General features: G+C 63.9%; 1 protein-coding gene across 3 annotated transcripts in view; it reads left to right on the top strand.

The window, feature by feature from the left end:
* The window catches only part of GRM4 (glutamate metabotropic receptor 4), a 112,689-nt gene extending 90,935 nt beyond the window's left edge, over window positions 1-21,754 (top strand). For 2 of the 3 annotated variants that reach the window (XM_036248499.1, XM_036248498.1), the window contains 5 exons: window positions 1,104-1,304; window positions 1,521-1,657; window positions 6,111-7,043; window positions 14,855-15,101; window positions 21,510-21,559. In XM_036248499.1, the coding sequence (XP_036104392.1) occupies window positions 1,104-1,304; window positions 1,521-1,657; window positions 6,111-7,043; window positions 14,855-15,101; window positions 21,510-21,559 (1,568 nt within the window). Of the gene's footprint in view, window positions 1-1,103; window positions 1,305-1,520; window positions 1,658-6,110; window positions 7,044-14,854; window positions 15,102-21,509 lie in introns of all 3 variants that reach the window. The other variant, XM_036248497.1, reaches the window with a different exon arrangement.
* Window positions 21,755-22,940: the final 1,186 nt, after the last annotated feature.

The raw sequence follows: 22,940 nt of genomic DNA, 5'->3' as shown, positions 1-22,940 counted from the left end.
TTTTCTCACCTGTAAGATGACAGAATTGGAGCAGGTGGTCCCCGCAGTCCCGCCGTCTCTAGCTCTGTGATTCTATGATTTCTGCTTCCACTCAGCAGTCGGCGGGCATCTGTCCTGAGCCAGGCTGAGAATGGGGTGGCCAGCTGAGTGACTTGGTCAGCTGAGGGGTGACAGAGGCCGTAGCCAGGTCCTCCCACATCCTGGGAGGGGACTGGATGGCGGAGCAGACCACAGGGACAGCAGTGTGTCCCCTGCACCCCGTCTCAGGCATCGAAGGAGGGGGTGGGCACAGTGACTTATGGAGTTCCCAGGGCATCGGGCCTGGTGCTGACCCAGCTCAGCCTGGCCCCACATAACAGATGCTGGAGGCTCAGGCTGGGGTCAGGGGACTGGCACAGACGCAGTTGCTCGACCTGCTGCCCACCGGGCAGGGTGTGTCCCTGGCCCTGGCAGGCAGGGTGGCGCAGGGTGGGTGGCCTAGGAAGGTTACGTTTCTTTTCCCAGCCTTGAGGGAGGAGGCTGCGGCCACGCTGTGTGCTGGGGCTGTGCCTCGGAGGACGCGGCTGTCATCCTCTCCCGCCCTCGGCCCCCCCCCCATTCCTGCTCCCTGCCCCCAAACCCAGCTCCTATGTTCTCAGGCAGTGTGGCGACAGGCTTGGGCCACGGCCCCTCCTCTCTGAGAGGGGCAGCTCCTCAGCCCATGGCACTGCGGTGAGCTCAGTGTCAGCTCAGTGTCGGCACAGGTGAGGTGCTGGGCCAGGGAGGGGCTCGGGGGAGCCAGCAGCCCTTCTGCACCACTGTGCCCAGGCCAGGAAGCACTCTCCCTCCTCCGCAAAGCCGCCCTGGCCGCCACCTGTCACCCCGGACTCCCCATGGCCCCGCAGCACCGCCGCAGGTGGCACACAGGGTCCAGGGGTACAGTGAGAGCAGCGGCCCTCCCCTTCACTCTTCGGGCCCCGGCGCCTCCGCAGACCACCCCCCGGGAACAGAGCAGCAGTGGGCCAGGAGCGGAGAGGGGTGCTGGGCGCCCAGCACCTCTCCGCTTCCCACGGCTGGTCGGCGAGCACAGTGGGCACCGCACGCCGCTCGGTGTTTGGTTGCAGACCGCGAGCGCATTGGGCAGGACTCGGCCTACGAGCAGGAGGGGAAGGTGCAGTTTGTGATCGACGCGGTGTACGCCATGGGCCACGCGCTGCACGCCATGCACCGGGACCTGTGTCCGGGCCGGGTGGGGCTCTGTCCGCGCATGGACCCCGTGGACGGCTCCCAGCTGCTCAAGTACATCCGCAGCGTCAACTTCTCAGGTGGGACCACGGCGCGGCCCCTGCCCCGGGTCCTGGGCTCCGTGGGGTGGGAGTGGCGGTCTCCGCAGATGTTTCCAGGGCGTGGAAGCTCCCCAGGTGCTCCGTCCAGGGGCTTCCCCAGAGGCTCCTCTGCCCTGGGCTCATCGTAATCCTCCTAGCCTTTCGGTAAAGGTTCTGCAAAGAAACGGAGTGTGTGACACCCCCTGCCCCCCACAGGCATCGCAGGGAACCCCGTGACCTTCAACGAGAATGGGGATGCACCTGGGCGCTATGACATCTACCAGTACCAGCTGCGCAACGGCTCTGCCGAGTACAAGGTCATTGGCTCCTGGACTGACCACCTGCACCTCAGAGTAAGCGCCTGGCAGGAAGGTGGGAGGCCCCGGGGAGGGAGTCACCTGCACCGTCCCTGCCTGGGAGGAGGAGGGGGGGGAGGGCCTGGGCGGAGGCCCGAGGAGCCCTGATCTCTGGGATCGCTGCTGCCACGTTGGAGTTTTGTTCCACGCCCCTCCCAGACCTCAGAGAGCCCGGAGGCCCCCACCCCGAAATGGATGCCAGGGCCACTGGACTTCTGCAGGGTCGGCCCCTGCCCTCTCCCATGGCCGGGCCTCCTGCCTGCCTCCCACTCCTGTGGACGGCCCACCTGGAGTGAAGTGGCTGGAGGGCGGGCTGTGGGGCCGTGGGGGCGGGGCTGCATTTGCACAGGGCCCCTGTCAGGTGAGGGGCGCAGTGGGGAGCTGTTTGAGGGGTTCCTCCAGCTGTCAAACCACATGGCAAGGCCGGCATTTTCCTGGGCACGATGGAGGGGGAGGGGAACTTCTGGGTCCTCCCAGCCACACTGTCCCAGCTCACAGCTGTTCCGGGGACATGCTGGCTTCCTCTCTGGCCCCAAGGTCCCCTGCCGTGAAACAGCAGTGTTTTCACAGAGAAAGGACTTGTGTTTGTTCCCCAAGGAAATGCCTCTGCACTTGGTCCCTCCTCACGGGCTGAAGGGTGAAGTGCGCTCGGGCGGGCACGACGTGGCGTCTCCATGGACCAGGGCGCTCCGGGGCCCAGGCCCATGGTGGGCCTGCCCTGCTTGTTCCGCATCCCGGGAGAGCTGCCCTGTGTCCCCCTCGTCTGGTGACGGCCCTGGAGCTCTGCAGAGCACTTTCTGCCCATGGCCCGCGGAGCCCTGTCTCCTGAGTCAGAGCAGAGCTCGGGAACCCAGCCCGAGGGCCACTCGGAAGGCCGCCCAGCGTGGCAGGGACAGAGCTCGACGCCGTGGTGATACTGCGTGGGCTGCTGAGTGGAGACAGACAGACAGACAGACAGACAGACTAGGGCAGGTGGGAGCCCCTGGCAGTGTGGGACAGGGCCCCTCCTGGAGTCCTGTGTCCTTCCGGGGCAGTGGGGCGGTGACTCGGCCCTGCCGCCTGCAGCTCCCGTCCTGGCCTCCCCGTGAGGACGATGGCTGGGGGGCAGGCAGGCACGTACTACCCTGCCCCGGGTGTGGTAAGTGGAGGCAGGGTTTGGGTGTGGGGGTTGCAGTGGAGCCCTCCCCTGAAGGCCCCTCCACCCGCAGGGAGCTGGGAGCAGGTGAGGAGGCCCGGACACCACACCTTCTGCCTGAAGCTCACTGTGGGCTGTGCCCTGGGGGCGCAGAGCAGGCTTGGGCTGAGGGGTGTCAGCCGGCGGGGCTGGACGGCAGCAGGGAAGCAGACAGGAAGACCCTGCCCTGCGGGATGCTCTGGCGGAGCCGGAGGATTTCCCTTGTGACTTCTGAGTGGGAACCACCTTAAGTAACGGAAAGTGGCTTCCCTGCGCCTTCCCCTGGAGCCAGAGTTTCCAGAACACCTGCCTCAGCCGTGTCCCCTGGGGCAGGCCCTTCCCCATGGTCCCACACCTGCCTCAGCCGTGTCCCCTGGGGCAGGCCCTTCCCCATGGTCCCACACCTGCCTCAGCCGTGTCCCCTGGGGCAGGCCCTTCCCCATGGTCCCACACCTGCCTCAGCCGTGTCCCCTGGGGCAGGCCCTTCCCCATGGTCCCACACCTGCCTCAGCCGTGTCCCATGGGACAGGCCCTTCCCCGAGGTCCCACACCTGCCTCAGCCATGTCCCCTGGGGCAGGCCCTTCCCCATGATCCCACACCTGCCTCAGCCGTGTCCCATGGGACAGGCCCTTCCCCGAGGTCCCACACCAGCCTCAGCCGTGTCCCCTGGGGCAGGCCCTGTACCCCATGATTCCCACACCTGCCTCAGCCGTGTCCCCTGGGGCAGGCCCTTCCCCGAGGTCCCACACCTGCCTCAGCCGTGTCCCCTGGGGCAGGCCCTTCCCCGAGGCCCCACACCTGCCTCAGCCGTGTCCCCTGGGGCAGGCCCTTCCCCGAGGCCCCACACCTGCCTCACGCCTTGCCCCTGGGGGGGCAGGCCATTCCCCGATGGTCCCACAACCTCACGCCTCACCGTGTCCCCTGGGGCAGGCCCTTCCCCTAGGTCCCACACTCTGCCTCAGCCAGTGTCCCCTGGGGCAGCCCTTCCCCTATGGTCCCACACCTGCCATCAGCCTTGTCCCCTGGGGCAGGGCCCTTCCCAGAGGCCCCACACCTGCCTCAGTCCGTGTCCCCTGGGGCAGGCCCTTCCCCGATGTCCCACCCCCTGCCTCAGCCCGTGTCCCCTGGGCAGGCCCTTCCCCGAGGTCCCCCACCTGCCTCAGCCGTGTCCCCTGGGGCAGGACCTTCCCCGATGGTCCCCACACACTGCCTTCAGCCTGTGTCCCCTGGGGCAGGCCCTTCCCCGAGGCCCCACACCTGCCTCAGCCGTGTCCCCTGGGGCAGGCCCTTCCCCGAGGTCCCACACCTGCCTCAGCCGTGTCCCCTGGGGCAGGCCCTTCCCCATGATCCCACACCTGCCTCACCCGTGCCCCGCAGCCCCACAGCTCCGAGCAGGGATTGTCCTGCCTCCCGTCCCGGCGGGTGCTGGCACTGGTCACTGCTCTGCTCTGGCTCGAGGGGCCCACACCACCTGTACTCCCAGAGCCGCAGCACAAGCCTCCTCGTGGTTTTCTTCCCACCAGCATGAGGCCCTCTGGGACCCCCGCCCCACTTTGTTCCTCGCTCTGAAACTCGCCCCAGGGCCAGCTGGCCATTCTTTCTCCAGAAGCGGCCCCTGGCACGGCCGTGGCCCCCGTCCAGGCGGGCCCTGCTGTCTAGGCCTCAGCTCTTCCCTGGACTCATTCATTAGAACAGGCGCTTTGAACTCGGCTCCCAGGTGTGGCTAGCTTCCTCTGCCCGGCGCGCTCTGGGGCCTCTGGCTGCCTTCCCAGAGCTGTGACAGCCACACTCCCTGGCCCCTCGCTCCCAGTGGTGACGAGCACGGGTGTGGAGCAGGAAGAGAAGGGATGCCAGCCCTGGGCACAGTGGGTGTCCTATGAGCAAACTTCGGTTCTGCCCACCGGCCCGCTCCCTGGGCAGCGCCCCTCAAGGCCAGCGTGCGCCCGAATCTCTGGGGGTCCTGTTAGGACGCAGATTCTGAGTCAGTGGGTCGGGGAGGGCCGACATCTCGCTTTTCCGACCAGCCCCTGGGTGATGCTGTCTGGGCCACTGCCGAGCAGCCAGGCTGCTGAGCTCTCCGCTCCCTGAGCCTGACCTCCCGTGCTCGGTCCCCCAATGACCCTGGGCATATCAGGACTCCCTGAGTCACAGACCTGATACGGCAATCCAGGACCCCGTAGTCAGCATACTGGATAGGGCAGCTATCCTGGACTACGGGGACATACCTGGATACGGGAGCCATCCAGGACTCCCTGTAGGTCAGCATACCTGGAAACGGGAGCCATCCAGGACTCCCTGTAGGTCAGCATACCTGGATACGGGAGCCATCCAGGACTCCCTGTAGGTCAGCATACCTGGATACGGGAGCCATCCAGGACTCCCTGTAGGTCAGCATACCTGGATACGGGAGCCATCCAGGACTCCCTGTAGGTCAGCATACCTGGATACGGGCAGCCATCCAGGACTCCCTGTAGGTCAGCATACCTGGATACGGGAGCCATTCAGGACTCCCTGTAGGTCAGCATACCTGGATACGGGAGCCATCCAGGACTCCCTGTAGGTCAGCATACCTGGATACGGGGAGCCATTCAGGACTCCCTGTAGGTCAGCATACCTGGATACGGGAGCCATCCAGGACTCCCTGTAGGTCAGCATACCTGGATACGGGGAGCCATTCAGGACTCCCTGTAGGTCAGCATACCTGGATACGGGGAGCCATTCAGGACTCCCTGTAGGTCAGCATACCTGGATACGGGAGCCATCCAGGACTCCCTGTAGGTCAGCATACCTGGATACGGGGAGCCATCCAGGACTCCCTGTAGGTCAGCATACCTGGATACGGGAGCCATTCAGGACTCCCTGTAGGTCAGCATACCTGGATACGGGAGCCATCCAGGACTCCCTGTAGGTCAGCATACCTGGATACGGGGAGCCATCCAGGACTCCCTGTAGGTCAGCATACCTGGATACGGGAGCCATCCAGGACTCCCTGTAGGTCAGCATACCTGGATACGGGAGCCATCCAGGACTCCCTGTAGGTCAGCATACCTGGATACGGGCAGCCATCCAGGACTCCCTGTAGGTCAGCATACCTGGATACAGGGAGCGTGTTTACATCCAGCTGTTGGTTTCAGCAGGTCTGGCAGGACCGAGCAGCTGGATTTGCAGCCGGGAAGAGGGTGATTCAGATGTGGGCCACAGGGTGCCAGCCAGTGGGGTGGCCCGGGGCACCGGGGCATGTCCTGAGGCCCGTTCCTCCACGCTCTCATTGTCAGGTGGAGCAGATGCTCTGGCCAGGGAGTGGGCAGCTGCCCCGCTCCATCTGCAGCCTGCCCTGCCGGCCGGGCGAGCGGAAGAAGACGGTGAAGGGCATGCCCTGCTGCTGGCACTGCGAGCCCTGCACTGGGTACCAGTACCAGGTGGACCGCTACAGCTGCCGGACGTGCCCCTACGACATGCGGCCCACCGAGAACCGCACCGGCTGCCGGCCCATCCCCATCATCAAGCTGGAGTGGGCCTCGCCCTGGGCCGTGCTGCCCCTCTTCCTGGCCGTGGTGGGCATCGCGGCCACGCTGTTCGTGGTGGTCACCTTCGTGCGCTACAACGACACACCCATCGTCAAGGCCTCGGGCCGCGAGCTGAGCTACGTGCTGCTGGCCGGCATCTTCCTGTGCTATGCCACCACCTTCCTCATGATCGCGGAGCCCGACCTGGGCACCTGCTCCCTGCGCCGCATCTTCCTGGGGCTGGGCATGAGCATCAGCTACGCGGCCCTCCTCACCAAGACCAACCGCATCTACCGCATCTTCGAGCAGGGCAAGCGCTCGGTCAGCGCGCCGCGCTTCATCAGCCCCGCCTCGCAGCTGGCCATCACCTTCAGCCTCATCTCGCTGCAGCTGCTGGGCATCTGCGTGTGGTTTGTGGTGGACCCGTCCCACTCAGTGGTGGACTTCCAGGACCAGCGGACGCTCGACCCCCGCTTCGCCAGGGGCGTGCTCAAGTGCGACATCTCGGACCTGTCGCTCATCTGCCTGCTGGGCTACAGCATGCTGCTCATGGTCACATGCACGGTGTACGCCATCAAGACGCGCGGCGTGCCAGAGACGTTCAACGAGGCCAAGCCCATCGGCTTCACCATGTACACCACCTGCATCGTCTGGCTCGCCTTCATCCCCATCTTCTTCGGCACCTCGCAGTCGGCAGACAAGGTGAGGGCAGGGGCGGCGGGGCTGGGGGACTGGCTGGCGGCCCCACCCTAGTCTGGAGGTGCTTTTCCATGCTTCATTCTATCTTCTCTCTCCATTCTGAGGTTCTTTTTTCCAGGTTTTGGGTTTTCTCTTTTCCTGCCTCCTCTCCCTTGTCTCTCTGTCTCCCCCCGGCCCGTCCTCCTCCCTCGCTTCCCTCTTTCTAGCTTCCTCCTCTTCCCTCATCTCTGCACCCCTGCCTCTCCCACCCCCTCTCTTTCTCTCCCCCCTTCCCTCTTTTCTCTCTTCTTCCTCCCTCTTCTCCGTGAGACTGCGTGGCTGCACCTTTTTTCATTCTTCATTCTTTTCTAGACTCTCCATTACCCCTCTCTCCTCACCCCACCTTGCTTTCTGTCCGACCCTCTCTTCTTCCTCCTCTGCCCACCCTGTCTCTGCCCTCACAGGATCCCCATGGGGCCTGGGGTGAGAGATGTATCAGGCGCTGTCTCCCCTCTCCCGGCCCAATGGCGCAGGGTCCCAGCTGTGCCAGCCCAGGGCCCTCCCTCCCGCGCCTCCTGCTGGCTCTGTAGGCCATCCTGGGCACTCCCCAAGGCCCGCGGACTCTGCCCACGTCCCAGCGCAGCACTGCCTGGGTTCAGGGGGATTCCCTTGAAGAATTGGGTGTCAGTGGAGGAGAGGCCAGAGACATGGAAGGTCGTGGGGCCCCAGACCCCAGCTCCTGGCCCGAGTCTGTCTAACTGGGATCCCGGGCAAGTGGTTGGAAGCTGGCCGCTCCACCTGTTTCTTGGTCCATGGGCGAGGGCTGGGATCCTTCCCTGCAGCCGTATGGGTGTAAGAATCACGCCCGATGGGTGTAGAAGCCGTTGGCCTGCTGTCTGGGTCTGGGACTGAGGAGGGTGGTGGGGGCGAGCAGGAGGGGGGGTCAGGGCACCCATGAGGAGGTTCCTGAGTAATCCTGGCAGAGACTGCGCCTCCGGTGGTGAGGAGGGGTTGTGGATGTGTCTGCGGTGGGACTGGCTGGTTTCTGAGGGATGCGTGTGGATGAGAGACGCAGAGGGGAGTCAAGGACGGCTCCGTGGCTCTGGCGTGAGGGTGGGAAGGAAGGGGTATGGGGCACCGAGGTGGGGAGATGACAGAGCAGCTGGTGTGGGGTGAACATCAGGAGGTCCTGTGGACATGCTAAGTTTGGGACGCCCATTAGACGTCCAAGTACAGCTGTCGAGTCAGCGGCTGAACGAGGAGACTGGAGATGGGGCGAGGGCCAGGCTGGAGGTGCGCTGGGAGAGTCGTCGGCCCGTGGATGGCATTCAGAGCTGCGGCCTGGGTGTGTGCTTGTCACACGCCAGGGGCCTTACCTAAGGGTTAGCAGTCCCACAATAGCAGGTGAGGGTAGATATCACCACCCCCATTTATACATGAAGACATGGAGGCTCAGAGAGGCGAAGTGACTTGTCTAAGGTCACACAGCCAGTAGGTGGCACAGCTGGACGTGACCCTGCTCTGACCCAGGAGTCCCCAGCCCAGTCCATGCTGTCCCCGGCAGCCCTGGGACACCTTCCCCTCCTAGGGGCTCCCTTGGAGGGTGCCCACCTCTTCTCCAACAGCCCCTCAGGGGCAGGAGCTGCGTTCTCCACTCCGAATGCCTTGGCCCAGGCCCAGGGAAGCCTGTGGCCTGTCCTCCAGTGGTGGCCCTGTGGGCGGGGGTTCTAAGGAGCAGGCCCTGGGGCTGGCAGGGAGTGCCCTGAGGTCTGAGACCAGGCCCGGCTCCGGGCGTGCTGCATGCTTGAGCCAGATCAGCTGCTAGGCCTGGATGGAGCCAGGTCTCCAGCTCCCACTCGGCCTGCTGGAGGCCGTCCCTGCACAGGGAAGGTGCAGGCAGAGGCCCCACGCCCGGCAGCGCCAGGGGCCATGAAGCCAGCGGGGTGGGGCGAGGGCGCTCCACGCCCCAGGAAGCTGGCAGCTTGAGGAGTCACCCTCAGTAATACCAGGAGGCCCCTCCAGCACCCCCTCAGAGAGAAGTACCCTGCCAGCTGCCTGGTGGGTAAGCCCCTTGCTGCTTTCTGTCATTTCCTCAGGGACTCTCAGGGGTGTCCCTGCCTCCCAGGGTATCAGACCCTCCCACCTCCAGATTTTGGGGCCTAGCCCCCACACATCTCTCCAGGTGACCCCACCTGCCTCTGATTTCTCTTTTTATTTATTTTTTAAAAATCCTCACCTGAGGATATTTTTCTCTATTTATCTTCAGATAAAGTGGGAGGCGGAGAGAGGGAGAAAGAAATCGATGTGAGAGAGACACATGCACTGGTTGCCTCCCGCACGACTCCACCAGGGCCACAGACTGAACTGCAACAGAGGTACATGCCCTTGACTGGAATCGAACCCGTGACCCTGGTCCACGGGCTGATGCTCCAACTACTGAGCCAAACCGGCCAGGGCTGATTTCTCCCTCTTTAGGAGGCTCCCCTCAGCACTGATGCAGGGCAGGAGCCCGAGAAGACCTTTTCTGAGGCCGCACGGAGCAGAGCCTCGCCCCAGGTCGCCCCGTGGGCCACCCTCACCCCAGCGTGCGGCCATAAGACCCAGCGCTAACCCTGATGGCACCGCACGGGCTGTGGGCCCTCCTCTTGGTTTCTGCATGGGGGGGGTGGAGCAGATGAGCTCGAAGTCCCTGCCGGTTCAGACCACCAGGCTTCTTGGAGCCTCAGGCAACCCTGGGGACGTATATGTGTTGTCATGTTGTAGCTACAAAGCGCCCCCGTGGGAGCTGTAGGCCTGGCTGCCGTGTGTGTGTGTGTGCGTGTGTGTGTGTGCACAGTGAGTGGGGATGGGCAAGTGTGTGTGCCTAGGGGTTCATGGCTGCTGGTGTGTGGGGTATGGTTGTGAAGATTATGTGTAAATGTGAGTGTAATGGAGTATGTGTGGGTGTCTGGGTATGTGTTCAGATGTGTGTGGATGTGTGAGTGCATCTTTGTGTATATACATACTTGAGTGAGTACCCGGGTACATGAAGGGTACGTGTGTGTCTGCGTCAGGTGTGAGTGTGAACGCAGAGATGCCTGAGTACGCAGGTGTGTGTGTGCACGTGTGTGCGCACTGCTTGCAGGTGCCCTGCGGTGCCTGCCGCCCAGGGTGCAGGTGCTGGTGCAGCTGGAGCCGGCTGTGCGCTCTGGTGAGCAGGCGGCTGGGTTTCCCAGCATTAGCCCGGATTTCCAGGGCTTACGGCCTCAGCCGGCGGCCTCGGCACCGGGGGGGGGGGGTTCCTGCTCAGCCAGGCTTGGCCAGGATGGGGCTGCGGAGGCCGGCCAGGTTGTGGAGGTCTGTCTGGTGTGCACAGGTTCTGAGGATCAGTGTCCGCAGGGTCGGTCTGGGCGGAAGCGCAGAGTAGGCAGAGCTCAGTACCCCCACTAGGGCCCCTCGCATTCTGTACCCACCAGGCCTCGCACAGAAACAGGAAATCCTTCACCCACAGCCAAGTAGCTCCTCCCTGTGCCTTTTGCCCCACCCCAAGGTGACCTCTGTCACCCCATCAGACCCAGCCGGACACCCTCCTTCCGTCTGTGAGCTTCCTGCAGGATTCCTGGAGCGAAGTGAGGGCCTGGCCGAGGAGGGGAGCAGAGGTGGAGCAGTGCAAACCCCTCGGGCCGGGGCACCAGTGGGTGGGGGAGGTGGCCCCTCACTCGGCCGTGCCAGGGCCCCATCTCTGTAGGAATGCCCGCCGGGTTCTAGAGGACCACAGCTTCTCTGACAGGATCCCGATGCTACCACCTCCTGGGGACAATGTGCACCTTCACAGGGGCCCCAGACCCTGGGCAGGGAGAGGGGTGGGGTGCACACTGCGGGCCGGCTGGAGGGGCGCAGGCTGGGAGGGAGGGGCCCCCAGCAGATGGGTGGCTCTTTGCTTAGGTTTGCTGTTTACACCCCTAGTGCCCGGTTTGCAGAAAGGTTCCCGGGCTGGAAAGCAGACCAGTCAAACACCAAGGGCTGTGCTCAGGGCTGGCTCAGGGCTGTGCTCAGGGCTGGCTCAGGGCTGTGCTCAGGGCTGGCTCAGGGCTGGCTCAGGGCTGTGCTCAGGGCTGTGCTCAGGGCAGTACTCAGGGCTGTGCTCAGGGCTGGCTCAGGGCTGTGCTCAGGGCTGGCTCAGGGCTGGCTCAGGGCCGTGCTCAGGGCTGGCTCAGGGCCGTGCTCAGGGCTGGCTCAGGGCTGTGCTCAGGGCTGTGCTCAGGGGCTGTGCTCAGGGCTGTGCTCAGGGCTGGCTCAGGGCTGTGCTCAGGGCTGTGCTCAGGGCTGGCTCAGGGCTGTGCTCAGGGCTGTGCTCAGGGCTGTGCTCAGGGCTGGGCTCAGGGCTGGCTCAGGGCTGTGCTCAGGGCTGTGCTCAGGGCTGGCTCAGGGCTGGCTCAGGGCTGTGCTCAGGGCTGTGCTCAGGGGCTGTGCTCAGGGCTGGCTTAGGGCTGTGCTCAGGGCTGGCTCAGGGCTGGCTTAGGGCTGGCTCAGGGCTGGCTCAGGGCTGTGCTCAGGGCTGGCTCAGGGCTGTGCTCAGGGCTGGCTCAGGGCTGGCTTAGGGCTGGCTCAGGGCTGGCTCAGGGCTGTGCTCAGGGCTGGCTCAGGGCTGTGCTCAGGGCTGTGCTCAGGGCTGGCTCAGGGCTGTGCTCAGGGCTGGCTCAGGGCTGGCTCAGGGCCGTGCTCAGGGCTGGCTCAGGGCTGTGCTCAGGGCTGTGCTCAGGGGCTGTGCTCAGGGCTGTGCTCAGGGCTGGCTCAGGGCTGTGCTCAGGGCTGTGCTCAGGGCTGGCTCAGGGCTGTGCTCAGGGCTGGCTCAGGGCTGGCTCAGGGCCGTGCTCAGGGCTGGCTCAGGGCTGTGCTCAGGGCTGTGCTCAGGGGCTGTGCTCAGGGCTGTGCTCAGGGCTGGCTCAGGGCTGTGCTCAGGGCTGTGCTCAGGGCTGGCTCAGGGCTGTGCTCAGGGCTGTGCTCAGGGCTGTGCTCAGGGCTGGGCTCAGGGCTGGCTCAGGGCTGTGCTCAGGGCTGGCTCAGGGCTGTGCTCAGGGCTGTGCTCAGGGCTGTGCTCAGGGCTGGCTCAGGGCTGTGCTCAGGGCTGTGCTCAGGGCTGTGCTCAGGGCTGGCTTAGGGCTGTGCTCAGGGCTGGCTCAGGGCTGGCTTAGGGCTGGCTCAGGGCTGGCTCAGGGCTGTGCTCAGGGCTGGGCTCAGGGCTGTGCTCAGGGCTGGGCTCAGGGCTGGCTCAGGGCTGGCTCAGGGCTGGCTCAGGGCTGTGCTCAGGGCTGGCTCAGGGCTGTGCTCAGGGCTGTGCTCAGGGCTGGCTCAGGGCTGTGCTCAGGGCTGGCTCAGGGCTGTGCTCAGGGCTGTGCTCAGGGCTGGCTCAGGGCTGTGCTCAGGGCTGGCTCAGGGCTGTGCTCAGGGCTGTGCTCAGGGCTGGCTCAGGGCTGTGCTCAGGGCTGTGCTCAGGGCTGTGCTCAGGGCTGTGCTCAGGGCTGTGCTCAGGGCTGGCTCAGGGCTGTGCTCAGGGCTGGCTCAGGGCTGGCTCAGGGCTGTGCTCAGGGCTGGCTCAGGGCTGTGCTCAGGGCTGTGCTCAGGGCTGGCTCAGGGCTGTGCTCAGGGCTGGCTCAGGGCTGTGCTCAGGGCTGGCTCAGGGCTGTGCTCAGGGCTGTGCTCAGGGCTGGCTCAGGGCTGTGCTCAGGACTGTGCTTAGGGCTGGCTCAGGGCTGGCTCGAGTTTCCAGGCCTTGCGCAGAATGAAAATGTCATTCAGGCTTCGAGACACGGCAACAGGCATTAAACCAGGCGCAGGCGTGCTGAGCGCGGGCACCTGGGTGACTGCACAGGTCGCACCCCGTGCTGACTGGTGGTGGTAGTGGAGGGTCTCAGCAGCCCAACCTGGGTCAGGACAGAGTGGAGTCTGGAGCCCAGACCCCTGGCCTCCAACACAGTCATTGTCCACTGCAGGGCTCACTCTGCCCACAGAGGGGGCCTCTGCCCCATCCCACCACCCCCACATAGATCAAGCTGGGTCCCTCCCTCCCATAACAAGGTGGGGCAAAGGGCCTAAGATGGATATCAGACCTGGAAGCGTGGTCCGTACTCCCAAGAACTACAGTGTGAAAGGAGAGACAGCCCCCCCCACATTAGGGAACCCCTATCTAATGAGGGGGACTCACCCTGCCCCCAGGACCCTCCTAGTCCAGTGTGGAAGACCCACATAACTGGTCTTGATTACCCCAGACCTCCATGGGTGCTCCAAGGGCGTGCTGTGAGCCTATCCCCCTCTCCTGTCCCCTCCCACTGGCTTGTCACGACCGCTCTCTTCAACACTGGGGACAGCTCTGTGCCGTGCGGAGTGTGGGTGCGTGTGAGGACTGGGGACTGGCTGCCTGTGTCTGGGGCAGAGTGCTCCTGGGACAGGCTCTCGTTCCCCTGGGCCTGTGACATTTCCCTGAACAGTGGGACACGGAACAGCCTCTCCATACTCAGCCTCCTCCCCCACGCCTGCCGTGAGTCTCACGTGGCCTCACGGTGGTGCTTGGGGGTCGCCGCGTGGTCTGGGTCAGGCGGGCGCTTTCACCCTGTTGCACTGACGGGCAAACTGAGGGCTGGCGAGGGACGAGACTCCCCCGGGGCCTCTCCTTTCAGACCTGCTCTCAGAGGCCGGACACCGGGGAAGGAGGCTGGAATGAAGGCCTCGGACCAGGTCAGGAGGTGTTCACGGAGAGGGGCAGGCGATGGGAGGAACTGAGAGCAGAAACACCTGCCCCAGGGGGCTACCAGATGGCCAGGGCCCCTGGCCCCTCAGGAAGCACGTCCAGACCCGTGATGTCCACTGCTGGTTAGGTGCCGGGAATGAAGGGTGTCATGGGGGTGGATGGGGCTGGGGTCAAGGAAAGCTTCCTGGAAGAGGCGGCACACCAACCAGGCCCCAGGGGAGGGGCCGAGGCCCTGAAACAGCCTAGGGAGGAGAGCATCCTGCTTCCCCATGCCCAGACCTGGTCTTCACCCTGGCTGAGGACGGCTGTCGGGGCAGCTGAGGCCTGGGGACCTGGGGCGTGGGGTGGGGAGGGAGGTGGTGGGCGGGGAGTCCAGCTGGTGGAGGTGGGGCTTGTCAGAACCCGCCCGGAAGGCCCCGCCATTGAAGAATGGATTATCTGACACCCAGATGAATGGACTTTCATTTTGCTAAACATCTGTCACCGTTAGTGCTGGCGAGCGGGCGTGAAATGAGCTTTGACGGCTGCCACTGCCGCGTCTCACTGGGCGCGGTGCCTCCTGTCCCAGCGGCCTGCTCCGCACAGGCGGCACGTGGCGGGCGGCCACGGAGTGGGGCCTGGTGGAGGGGCTGTGGCACAGCCACTGGGAGCTGCTCGAGGCACCAGCGGGTGACCATCTCACTCCCAGGCCTGTGCGGGGGCTGCGCCTGCGGAGGGTCAGCTGTGGTCCCCAGGCCCCTCCTCGGGGCTGCATGACGGTGGGAACCACTTCTGTGAACTTGCCCTGTGCCGGGTCTTGTTGAGCATCCTTTTACCATGTGTCTGCCTTTTCATCCTCACAACGGCCTGCGCGGTCAGTGCAGGGCTGTAATCGTCATGCCTATATCCTACGTGAGGGGACTGAGGCACAGGGATGGGACTTGTCTAAGACCACAGAGCAAAGTGGTGGAGTCGGCATTTGAACCCAGGGATTCTGGTCTAGAGTCCCAGGCCTGCACCGCGACTCGCTCCAGTCGTACACAGATGTCCCCAGTCTGTGCCCACCGCCCGCCTGGATGGGCACAGGGGCCAGGGCGGAGCCTGCTCTGACGTGCCCCTGGCCCCGCAGCTGTACATCCAGACGACCACGCTGACCGTCTCCGTGAGTCTGAGTGCCTCGGTGTCCCTGGGGATGCTCTACATGCCCAAGGTCTACATCATCCTCTTCCACCCGGAGCAGAACGTGCCCAAGCGCAAGCGCAGCCTCAAAGCCGTGGTCACCGCTGCCACCATGTCCAACAAGTTCACACAAAAGGGCAGCTTCCGTCCCAACGGTGAGGCCAAGTCTGAACTCTGCGAGAACCTGGAGGCCCCAGGTGAGTGTCTGGCCCTGCCCCTTCCTGGAGAGGCCCCGCCCCATATCCCCGCCCCTAGCCAGGTCACTGGGGCCCTGGGAGAACCCGGAGGCTGCAGGTTAGGACCCCTCCTCCCTGCCTGCCTGTCCTGGGAGAGGAGAGAACCTCCAGGTGCCACCGCATGCCCACCCTAGCCTCACCCTTCCAGGGGTCTCTGCCCCACCTAGAGGGAGGCCATGGGGGGCCTGATTCATGCACTGTGATATGAGACCCCCGGATATCTCTGCTGTGGCACCCACGTCTGGGCCTGTGACCTCCAGTCCCTCTGGGAGAAGCGGTGGTGTCGATGCCCCTGCTCTCTGGCCCTTTGGGAACCTGGGAGCGGTGGCCCTGGCACCAGCCCATCACCCTGGAGCAGGCCCTAGAGATGGGGACTCGGGACATGGGCCCTGATGGGTCAGTGCGGGCTGGGGCCGGGCAGAAGGCCTCCAGAGGCCCAGGGGGTTGTCCAAGGAGACCTCAGCTGTCGAGGGTCTTTTGAGGGGCTCAGGGGAGGGAAGGAGGAGAGGACTTAGCATCTGGAGAACAGGCCCAAGGTCTGGGCCTGGGCGAGACAGGCCCCTCAGGCTGGCGAAGGCGGGTACATGGGAGGGAGCAGCGCCACGGTCCTGGCCAACTTCCCTGGCCCCTGCAGCCAGACACCGTGTGAGGAGAGAGGGGGCAGCATGTGAGGGACAGGACAGGCCTCGGGACCAGGAATGGTGACCCTTTCTGGGACCCTGTGTGCCACACCTGTCCTCACAGCAATCTTGAAAGACGGCGTTTTTATCATCTGCGTAATACAGAGGAGGAGAGAGGCACAGAAAGGCAAGGGGCCGACCCAGGTCACACAGCCAGCAGGTGGCAGGGTGGACCCAACCTCCCTCTGCCCCTGCTGCCTGCTGTCTCCTGGCACAGACCCTGGCCTCTGCCGTGGAGGAGCCACGGGGCCTCCCGCGTGGGGTGGGGGCTCCATGGCCTTGCTTCCAGCTGCTTCAGGGTAGGAGGGTTGAGGGGTCGCTGTGGTCACCCTGCCCCACTGCAGGCCGTGGCTCCCTCTCTGGACACCCTGTAAAGTGGCCAAATGGCTTAAATGGCAGCTCCTGCTGCCTCCCCACCCTCTGAGAGTCTTGCGGGGCATCAGGTCCTGGTGGGACCTGGGAGTGAGCACTGCGCTTCTTCCTCCTGGTCCTGGGGGGAAGGCCAGAAGCGGACAGTGTCGATGGCAGCGGAAGGGACGCGGGCTAGAGCACAGGGCCCAGAGCGCAGGCTCCAGAGAGGAGCCCTGTCACCCACCAAGAGGTCGGCGCCCGGGTGAAGCCTCGCTCCCTCCTCTCAGCACAGAGTGTCGAGTATGAGGGACCGTGCCCCCCCACATTCCAGCAGGGTCTCACACCTCAGTGGTCTTCACGGCAAACGTGAGCCTGGGTAGGGTGGACGTTTGGTCCCCAGCTGAGGCTCAGAGACAGTGAGTGACTCTCCTGAAGTCACACAGCAAGGTGGTAGCTGGCTGGCCCCACATAGTATCTTTTCCTCGACCCCGACTTCTTATGGCCTCCCTGTCTCTGGGGTCCCCTTTCTCTGCTGAATGGCATGCCCCGCCTCTGAAGCTCCCCTCCTGTAACGGACACCCCATGACTACGTGGGCACCACCACTCTCCACCAAATGACCTTGGTTCTTCCCAGTCCTGCCCCTCCGCCCAGAGTGCCAGCTTCCCTGTGCGCAGCCCGGAGCTCCCCTCAGATGCCCCCTGGGCCCCGCTCTGACACGGGAAGGGGCACAGTGTCCTCAGGACTCCCCGCCTCTGGCCTTTCCTGTCCACCCGGTGCAGCCCCTCCTGCCCTAGCAGGGAGCCTCCCTGCCGCCTGGCCCCAGAGCTCACTGTCCCTTCCCTCCAGGCCACACTGGTGCAGGAGCAGCCCTGCTCCAGGACACGCTGCCCCCAAAGGCTGACACTCCGGGTGCTGACAGCTAGGGGACCATGAGGGCAGGCCTTCACAGGGCTCCCTCACGCCTCACTGAGGCTGCTGCCTCCACCTCTACTCAGGCTGGTCACCTGGGGACGGGACAAGGAGGGGTGGGAGGCATGGCAGGGAAGACCCAGTGCTCCCCGCTCCCTGCTTCCCGCCGGGGATGGACGAGAGCTGCCCCCGCGCCCCCGCCCACAGTGAGAGCCAGGGCCCGGGCCCCTCGCCCCGTCAGCTCGTGACAACGGGGGCCAGAGAGCCCGGCAGGAGCCAGGTGATTAATTCCGGGACAGCCAGTGAGCGGGAGGGTGGGGAGGTGTCACTCCTGTGGAGTAGGGGCATTTTTCACTCTGTCACTGGCAGGCCTCGTATCTTTAAACAAACAAGAGAATAAATAATTCAGGAGGCTGATTGCAGGCAGATTGGGTGGGAGACACGGGGCGACAGGGCTGTCAGCCCACAGTGCCCGAGGCGGCCGGCCGGAAACAGCAGCAGGGGCCTGTCACCAGCAAGGGGTGGGCTTGGGCGCTCTGCCCGCACCCCCGGGGTGTGCCCGGGAGTCGCTCTGCCCACCCCTCTGCACCCATGTAGTTATTTCAGCCCTGCCCCTTGGCTCTTTGTTTTGCAAGGGTCGAAGGGCATTTTCATCCACCCTGTGGCCCAGCCAAGGGTTATCGCCCATTTTACAGCTGAGGGGACTGAGGTGCTGAGCTCCCTGCACTGGTGAGGGTAGGACTGGACCCCAAGTCTCCTGACTCCTGCCAGACTCCTCCGTCTGTTCCTCACAGCTAGCTCCTGGGATCTGCACAGACATTGCTCCCATTTTCCCGACGGTGCCACGGGCTCCGCCTAAGGACTCGCGTCCCTGGCCCCTAGCTGAGGGCTGAATGCACTTTCAGGTTCTGGAAGCCACGGACTGGGGCCAGCTCTGGTCTTAGAGGGACTGCAGGTGCCCATGTCCCTCACCTCCCGGCACTTTCTCTCACCCCAGCCCTGGGGCCTGCAGCTGCCTGCGGGTCCCTCTCCCTGCTGGTCCCTCTCCCTGCAGTCCTGGGGCTGTGCCGCTGGGGGTGCTCCCTCGTGGGCTGTGCCGCTGGGGGCGCTCCCTCGTGGGCTGTGCCGCTGGGGGTGCTCCCTCGTGGGCTGTGCCGCTGGGGGCGCTCCCTCGTGGGGCTGTGCCGCTGGGGGTGCTCCCTCGTGAGCTGTGCCGCTGGGGTGCTCCCTCGTGGGCTGTGCCGCTGGGGTGCTCCCTCGTGGGCTGTGCCACTGGGGTGCTCCCTTGTGGGCTGTGCAGCTGGGGGTGCTCCCTCGTGGGCTGTGCTGCTGGGGTGCTCCCTCACCTCCCTGGAGCTCTGGCGGTTTACAGGTTTGGAAACACAGTGTTATCGGTTCACCCGGGGGTGATGCCCCGGGAGCTGATTCTCACCGGCTGGCCCGCAGGGCATGACGCAGAGCTGCTGCTGGCTCTTTGTCTGCCGTGGGGGTAGGGTGGGGTGGAGATGGGGGGGCGTTTCTCTCAGGAAGAGAAGCCTAGGCAAAAAGGGCCACCCCTCTGTTGCAGGATGGGAAACGGAGGCCTCGCAGGCAGGGAAGGAGCAGCCGGAGGGCACAGGTCTCCAGAGCCGTGCTCTGCTGCCCCCCCCAGCAGCTAGGCGTCTCGGGGTCCCAGCCTCTAGTGCTCCCTTCCGCAGTGCTCCCCTGCAAGGCCCCTCCTGCATTCTGCTCCATCCTGGGGGCCCTACTCCCCCTGGGCCACCCAGCACCCTGGAGGGGCGAGGGCCATGTTAAGTGAAGGGGGACGTCTTGGTGTACTGCAAGCACTGCCGTGTCCTCATCCTCTCCTGGGGGCCACAGGCACCGTGTCCTCCCACCAGCACTCTGGGCGGCACCCGGAACGAGTGGTCGTTCATCTTTGCTTTCACATTTCTGTGACAGGGAGCCCAGCTACCACAGAAGGCCACCCCCCCACTCTGAGCTCTGGCCAGGGGGGCGTTCCTCCTTCGGCTGATCCTCAGGCCTCCCCACTGGTCCACGGCGAGCCCCGCTGTGCACCTGCCCCAACACTGCTTCCCACACTCAGTGGACCCCGAGGGTGGGGCACAGGGATCTTGCCTGTCTCAGTGGGCTTTCAGTTACGCTGCGGTGACAAAGAGGCCCCCAAACATAGTGGCTCAGTCAGACAATGATTGTTTCTGTCTGATGTGATAGTACATGGTGGCAGCAGGAGCGGGGACCCAGGTTCCTTCCATCTTGTTGCTCCATCAGCTTTGAGAGGGTTGTTCTTGTCCTCATGGCTGGTTGCTTCCCCTGTCCTGCCCACGGAAGGCAGGAGAGGAGGGATCGGGGACCGATGTACTTGAATGCCGTGAGGCTGCACACGGCCCTTCCTCTCCCGTGTCAGCAGGGATGTCGCTGGGCAGGGCCACACTTCGCTGCGAGGAGGCCGGGCAGTGTGGGCCTTAACTTGGCAGTGGTGAGCCCCCCAAAACAGGAGAAAGAGGACTGAGGGGCAGTGTGCAGCCCGCCACTCTCTCCTCAGTGTCCCCTGGGCCAGATGCCCTGGCTGAGCCTGGCCGTTGCCTCCTTCTCTGAGCTGACAGGATCCTGATGGAGGGTCAGGGCAGCTCTGTGACAAATGAGACGGATTTCTCCCAGCCTCCTCTGCAGCAGCACACCAGCTCCCTCCCAGACAGCAGTTCTGCCCTTGATTGTGCTCCACCGGCTGTCCCCAGGCGATGGAGGGAGACCCTGAACCCTGGCAGGACGGGACAAAACCAAGGACCTGCCAGGCCCCTCACCCCTGGCCTCAGTTCCTCATTTTCCAAATGGGGTAACACTCATCTGGCGTCCTCACTGGGCTGCTGAGAGGTCGCGCCCTGGGGGCATGCTCATGGTGCCATGACAGCTGGGGTGGGGCCTGAGGGCTGTGGCCGGGAAATGGGAGCTGCCCAGACAGTGACCCTGGTCCCAGGTGAGTGAGTGAGGGCCCGAGAGGTGGGTGTAGATAAGGGAGGGTCAGGGCTGAGGCAGGATAGGGACACCCAGAAGTGGGCAGGGTGGCCGTGTGGAGAGCCGAGGGCACCTAAGAACTTCCGGTTCCATGAGCCTGGGGAGAGGCAAGTCAGCCATATGCTTCAGTCTCTAGCTGAGCCAGGCCCTCTCGGGCTCCAGTGTTTCCTTCCTCTGTCCCCAGGCTGCCGGCATCTCGGGCATGTCCTCTTCCAGGACGTGCGCTCGGACTTCTGAAACGTCCCTTCGAACAGCAGGGCACGGAGGGCGCCAACCCTGTGCAGTCGAAAAATCTGCATATAACTTTAAAATGTTCTTTGGTTAATCCACCCAATGATATATTTTCCATTGATTTTTTTTTTTTTTTTTTTCGAGAGAGAGAGGAAGGGAGGGAGACAGAGAGAGAAACACGCGTATAAGAGACACATCAGTTGGTTGCCTCCTGCATGCAGCCTGCAGCCTGCAGCCTGATCTGGGGATCAAGCCTGGAACCCAGGTACCTGGTCGTGACTGGGAACCGAACCTGGAGCCCTTCAGTGCGTGGGCCGGCACTCCAACCACTGAGCCAGGCTGGCCAGGGCAGCATATAACTTTTGACTTCCCCTAAACTGAAGTTGTCCCCTGGTATCCTTGGGGACTTGGTTCCAGCACCCCAGTGGGCACCCAAACCCGCGACGCTCCAGTCCCCTCTATGAAGTGCTGTGCTCCGTGCGTATGGCAGGCCCCCCGCGTCCGCAGGCTCCCAGCTGCGGGTGGAAAACACTGAAGGTATTGACCGAAAGCAAAACAAAAACAAAATAACAAACAACTGCACATAAGTGGACCCATGAAGTTCAAACCTGCGTTAAGGGTCAACTGTTGTTTTTTTTTTTTTTATCCTCACCCGAGGACATTTTCCCATTTTTTTTTTGTTCAGGTAGAGTGGGAGGGAGAGAGAGAGAGAGAAACATCGATGTGAAAGGGACACATCGAGTGGCTGCCACCCACACGACCGACCAGGGCCGGGGACAAACTGCAACCAAGGTACGTGCCCTTAGCGGGAACCGAACCCGGGTCTCTCAGGACCGCAGGTCGACGCTCTAACTGCTGAGCCAAACCGGCCAGGGCTCAACTGTGTTTTAAAAGTATATCACAGATAAAAACGATTCTCTTAAAGTGTGGTGGAGTCAGGAGGTGGTGGGGACCTGTGGGGGTGGGGGTGGGGAGGGAGGGCACTCCGGGCCAGCAGCTCGCCCAAGTGAAGGTGTGAGGCTGCGAGGCTGGGCCCAGTGCAGGGGCTGGTGCCCAGATGGGGGATGGGGGCCGCTGTTCGGGGCTCTGGACTTGACACCATGGGCAGGACAGCGCCCATGTGGCAGGGAGTTTGAAGAAACTGGCCTCTGACTCCTGGGTGCCCCTGCTCTCTCCTTCCAGTGCTGGCCACCAAACAGACCTACGTCAGCTACACCAACCATGCGATCTAGCTGGGCTGCCACAGACGAACAGGAGGAGGAGGAGCGAGACCCTTGTGGACGGTGCATCGAGCCAGGGCCACTCCCAGGGCCCCGCTGATGTCCTGCCTACCCGTGGGCACCCACGGCTGTGGCTTGGTGCTGACGACAGGAGCCCAGCAGTCACTGCTGGGTGGCCTGGGCAAGCGGGGGGTGACAGGAGGAAGACGAAAGGCTGGGGCAGCTGCAGCCACCCCGAGAGCCTGTGTCTTGGACCAGGGCCCCTCCTGACCCCGAATCGCAGGGACGTGGGCTACATGTGCCCCAGGGCCAGTTTTTCTCTCTCCCTCTGTCTCTGCTTGTCCCATGGGTGACCTTCTCAGTGTCTCTGTCCTGTCTTCATTTCTCTTCTCTCTCTGTATCGCCTCCCCTCTGTCTCCATCTGTCTGTGTGCTCCGATCCTCCGCCCTCCCGTTTTCTCGTGCGCTCTACGCGGGTCTCTCCGCTCGTGCATTTTTCTTTTCTGTCCTCTGGCTCCCTCCTTACTGCCCTTTCCCAAGTCACTAAATCTTACATGTCACAAAAGAGAAAAAAAAGGAAAAAAAATCGAAACACAAAAAAGCCAAACAAAAACAAACCTTGAGTGTTGCGAAGCGCCGCGTCCTCCTGGTGGCCCGCAGCCCGCCTGCCCGTCTGCGTGTGCCCCGCCCGCCTGCCCGCCTGCCCTCCTGCTGATGACATGCAGTTCAGTGCCTGGGTGTTTGGTGATGGTTATTGATGACATGTGTAGCGCATGATTGTTTTTTATACCAAGAACATTTCTAATAAAAATAAACACATGGTTTTGCACCCTGGTTCCACATCCACTGAGGGTCTAGGCTCAGCCCTCCGCCAGAGGCCTGCAGACAGGGAAGGAGGCCTGGTGATGGAGGTCTAGCGCTGGGGGTGGCTCGGGGTGGTGGGGGCTGCTCCCTGGGCTGGCACCCAGTGTGGGTGCAGAGGCCTTGGGCAGGGAGGGGCCAGGACATTGTGGAAGATTCCAGAAATCAGCACCTGCTAAGGGGGAGGCTCTGCCCCGTCCCTGCCCTGCCTCCCCTCGGGCTCATCCCTCACCCTGGGGCGCCCATCCCTGCCATCACCTGAGCCCCCCCCACCCAGGAAGCTCTCCTCTTGAGGAATTGGCTCCCCTTCCAGCACCCATGCCTCCCCCTCCTACTTGTCCTGTGTTCAGGCCGCAGGTATTAAGGTGATGTGTGTCCAGATGGGCCAGGTGCATGGCACAGGTGTGCATGTGTGTGCTCCTGGCCCCTCCGCCTGCACATGTGTGTGTCTGAGTGTGTGTAGGCCCAAGTGCGGAGTCCCCGTCGCACCCATGGCGGGAGGGGGCCTGTCCCTGGCCGGTGTCAGGGCTGCG

This window comes from Molossus molossus, unplaced genomic scaffold (genome assembly GCF_014108415.1).
Source record: "Molossus molossus isolate mMolMol1 unplaced genomic scaffold, mMolMol1.p scaffold_m16_p_8, whole genome shotgun sequence".
Classification (NCBI taxonomy): Eukaryota; Metazoa; Chordata; class Mammalia; order Chiroptera; family Molossidae; genus Molossus; species Molossus molossus.
The sequence above is the reverse complement of the archived record's forward strand: the minus strand, read 5'-3'. Positions and strand labels throughout refer to the sequence as shown.